The sequence below is a fragment of the Octopus bimaculoides genome, chromosome 1 (genome assembly GCF_001194135.2).
Source record: "Octopus bimaculoides isolate UCB-OBI-ISO-001 chromosome 1, ASM119413v2, whole genome shotgun sequence".
Taxonomy (NCBI): Eukaryota; Metazoa; Mollusca; class Cephalopoda; order Octopoda; family Octopodidae; genus Octopus; species Octopus bimaculoides.
In genome coordinates this window covers 53,176,934-53,180,303 of record NC_068981.1, presented here as the reverse complement: position 1 = coordinate 53,180,303, position 3,370 = coordinate 53,176,934, and the positions used below count along the sequence as shown (strand labels likewise).

General features: G+C 33.9%; 1 protein-coding gene across 9 annotated transcripts in view; it reads right to left on the bottom strand.

Annotated features, from left to right (window-relative positions):
* Window positions 1-3,370, bottom strand: part of LOC106870398 (beta-hexosaminidase subunit beta) — a 93,761-nt gene that overhangs the window by 22,998 nt on the left and 67,393 nt on the right. For all 9 annotated transcript variants that reach the window (XM_052966620.1, XM_052966623.1, XM_052966611.1 and 6 more), the window contains 2 exons: window positions 3,221-3,333; window positions 1,331-1,441 (listed from right to left, as the gene is read on the bottom strand). In XM_052966620.1, coding sequence (XP_052822580.1) covers window positions 1,331-1,441; window positions 3,221-3,333 — 224 coding nt within the window. The remainder of the gene's footprint in view (window positions 1-1,330; window positions 1,442-3,220; window positions 3,334-3,370) is intronic.

Genomic DNA, 3,370 nt, shown 5'->3' with positions numbered 1-3,370 from the left:
GGTGTCTTTTACATGCTACCTGCACAGGAGTCAGTCCAATGTTTTGTCACATGCCACCGGCACAAGTCCCAGTAAGGCAAAGCTGGAAACGATCGCGCTCAAATGGTGCTTTTTACGTGCCACCGGCACGGGAGCGAGACCGCTGCTCTGGCAGGGATCCCGCTCGGTTGGTGCTGTTAGCACTCCACTGGCACAGGTGTCAGTCATCGAATTTGGTTCAGTTTCGATCTCACTTGCCCCAACAAATCTTCACAAGCTGAGTTTAGTGTCCAATGAAGGAAGGTTGGCATGGGTGCCAGTCATCGAATTTGGTTCAATTTTGATTTCATTTGCCTCGACAGGTCTTCGCATGCATATATATATATGCATATATAATCCCTAATCATTAGGGATTAAATATTCATATATTTTTATTTTCTACCTGTCTCAGTCATTGGACTGCAGTCATGTTGGGGCAACATGTCGAAGGGTTTAGTTGAACAAAATGACTCCACTACTTATATTTTTTAAGCCTAGCATTTATTTTTTTGGTTTCTTTTGCCAAACTGATACATTACAGGGACTTTAACTTTGGTTTAAGAACATTCTGTATAAAGTTGTGGTGTAAAATATGTGGAACAATCTATCTTTTCTCTGAACCCTTGAATCAAAAAGTTTCTGAACAGAAATGGCTCTCTCTGGCCAACAGCAAGGTCTTGATATATTCCCAGAACTCTTCTTTTCTGTACATTAGTGACTGTATCATTGTTGCTTCAAATAGTACATGTTTCTAGGTAGAAACAGGTTTCCTTCACTTCTTTTCAATAAGAAGTTTCTCAATAAGTTGTTATCAACATGCAACCTAGACACTCCACATTAGATTTCAATTGCCTCCATGAACAGATATCTTGAAAACTATGGAACATGGCAAGCTAAAAACAGTAGCTTAGGTCAAGTACATCAAAGAATGGTGGATCAGTGGATTTAAGGGCTAAATAGATAAATTGACAGAAATAAAGCACATCATTATATTTGGTCACAACTGAGCTGGAGAAATGTGATAAGTTGAAACTATTTTATTTTGAATTCATTTTTATCAGCTTAACATCATTTGTATGTTGTTTCAAATTTACGTATTTATATAAGATATTTCTTCTTTTGCATACTTATATATTAATTTCCTATTTCTAATCATTTAACTAGAAAGTAGAAGTATCTTGTATCTGTGAGATGAATTAACTGAAACTAATTATTTTAAAATTCATTTTTTTCCAAAACTATTCTACCCATGGTATCAGGAAAAAAAAGAAACTTTAGCTAAGAGAAATTATTTTAAAGAAATGTTTCTTACCAGCACATCAAAAATAATATCCTTGTACAGGTAATGCCGGGAAGTGTCAATCATGACCCCTCGATGCGTAAAGCGAGGATAGTCACCAATAACAACATCTTTAATATACAACTGGAAAACAGAAAGAAAAACAAAACATTTTAAAGCAAAATATTTAAACTGAAAACAAGATATTACATATTCCTTGAATTTTATGAGCTTGTCAGATTGATTTTGAACAAAGTTATGATGTCTCAAGTTTATGTTAAGATGTTTAAGCAAATGATACATTCACATTAAAATTATAGACTCATTTTCTTCAGAACTTACTGCAACTATTGTGAAATTAAAGCTAAATAAAGCTTCAGCAAATCTTAATAACCTGAAAACAAAACACATTTCTTAATGAGTCAATCACTTAACCTGCTAGCAAAATTATATCCTACCATCTAAAAAAATAAGAACACACTAGAGAATATAGTCCTTGATACACTATGCTAGAATAAAAGATTTTTGGTTATAGTTCTACTCTACCAGTTCAAAATAACAACACCTTTCTTAGTGAAACAAGAAAAATTGATTCATTTTGATTGCTATACCTCTTTGAGGTCAGTTCTATCTTCGCATGACAACAATGCTCTCAATGATTAAACCTCTCATGCAATAAAGTAAGTGTACAACAGAATTCTGTTGTGCAAATAATCTATTTAATCACTGCTAACATGATATTCTTTTCCTTCCATTCAGACCATGCTTAGTTATCTTGTACACTCAGAAGGACCTCATTGCTATTCATATCTTCTCCCAACGAAACGTTTAATCATCTTTGAAAGTAGATAAAAAAAAATGTACAATGTATTTATAGTACGATAAAAAATTAACTCAAGAAAGATAAAAATCAAACAAGGATAACACTAAAATAAAGTAATAGAGAACAACCTAGTAAACTGGATGAAATACAACCACCTCCTTTCACTAAAAGATAATATTGCATATAATTTAGAAACACACACACACAAAAATGTAAAACTCAGAGCATTAGACAGAGAGAAAGAGAAAAAAAGAAAGAAAAAACCAAAAAGAACTCAAGAAATTTATTTATTTACTTTTCAATGTTATTCAGCCTATTAGTGATCAACAGAGGTGCACCAAATTGCATCTTTAGTCTTAACTCTAAGAGAGCAAAGAGTAAAGTTATTAGAAAACAGAGCAGTAAAACAATATAGTAAAGTCTGGAATTCAAGGAAAATGGTAGGAATGGATTGGCGGGTTGTGTCAGCAACAATTAATTCACAATCAAGCCCACAACAAACATTCTTATATCCCAATTCTCTGTTGAAGGACAAGAAGCTGTTATATTCAACTTTCTACTCTTTATAACGAGCTTATCAGTAATCTGTAAACTTCCCTTTGAATAAAGTAATCCATTTTCGATGCTCTATTATTAAATTGACAACCTATTTTAAAGACTCTCTATGAGAATTCAGGACCTCATCTCATCATCCATCCCCAACAGTAGGTCACTCAACTGATTGGCATAGACTCACCAACATTCTCATACATCAGCCCACAAGCATACTACTTTTTCTTTTGTTATCATAATGGCATCTGCTTCTTAAGTTGGCTTGTCCTGAACCAAGTTCATTTACTCATCACCCAATTTGTGTCTGCCCACTCCCAGGTTCCACAGTTAACATGATGCCCAATTCCCTCACGTCCTGAAGAATGTTTGTCCTCTAGAATCCTCTTTCATCCATTTTTTCTGCTACAGTTGTTGATTTGCATTTGTTGAAAACAACTACACAAATCTCACTGGTCTCAACTTTTACAAAAATACAAAAATTTTCAAAAGGAATCAAACATACAACATTATAAATAAAGAATATAGGTATAAAAAAATCTGTAGCTTACATCACCATCTGGACTTTTTACAATTAATTGGCTAAGTGTCTCCAGGCCACGCAGGGCTCCCCATACTTGCTTGGCAGACAGATAGCAACCAGATTCTTTAATAACCAAATCATCTAACAAAAGAAGAAAACAAATGACAGTATAGTGCAT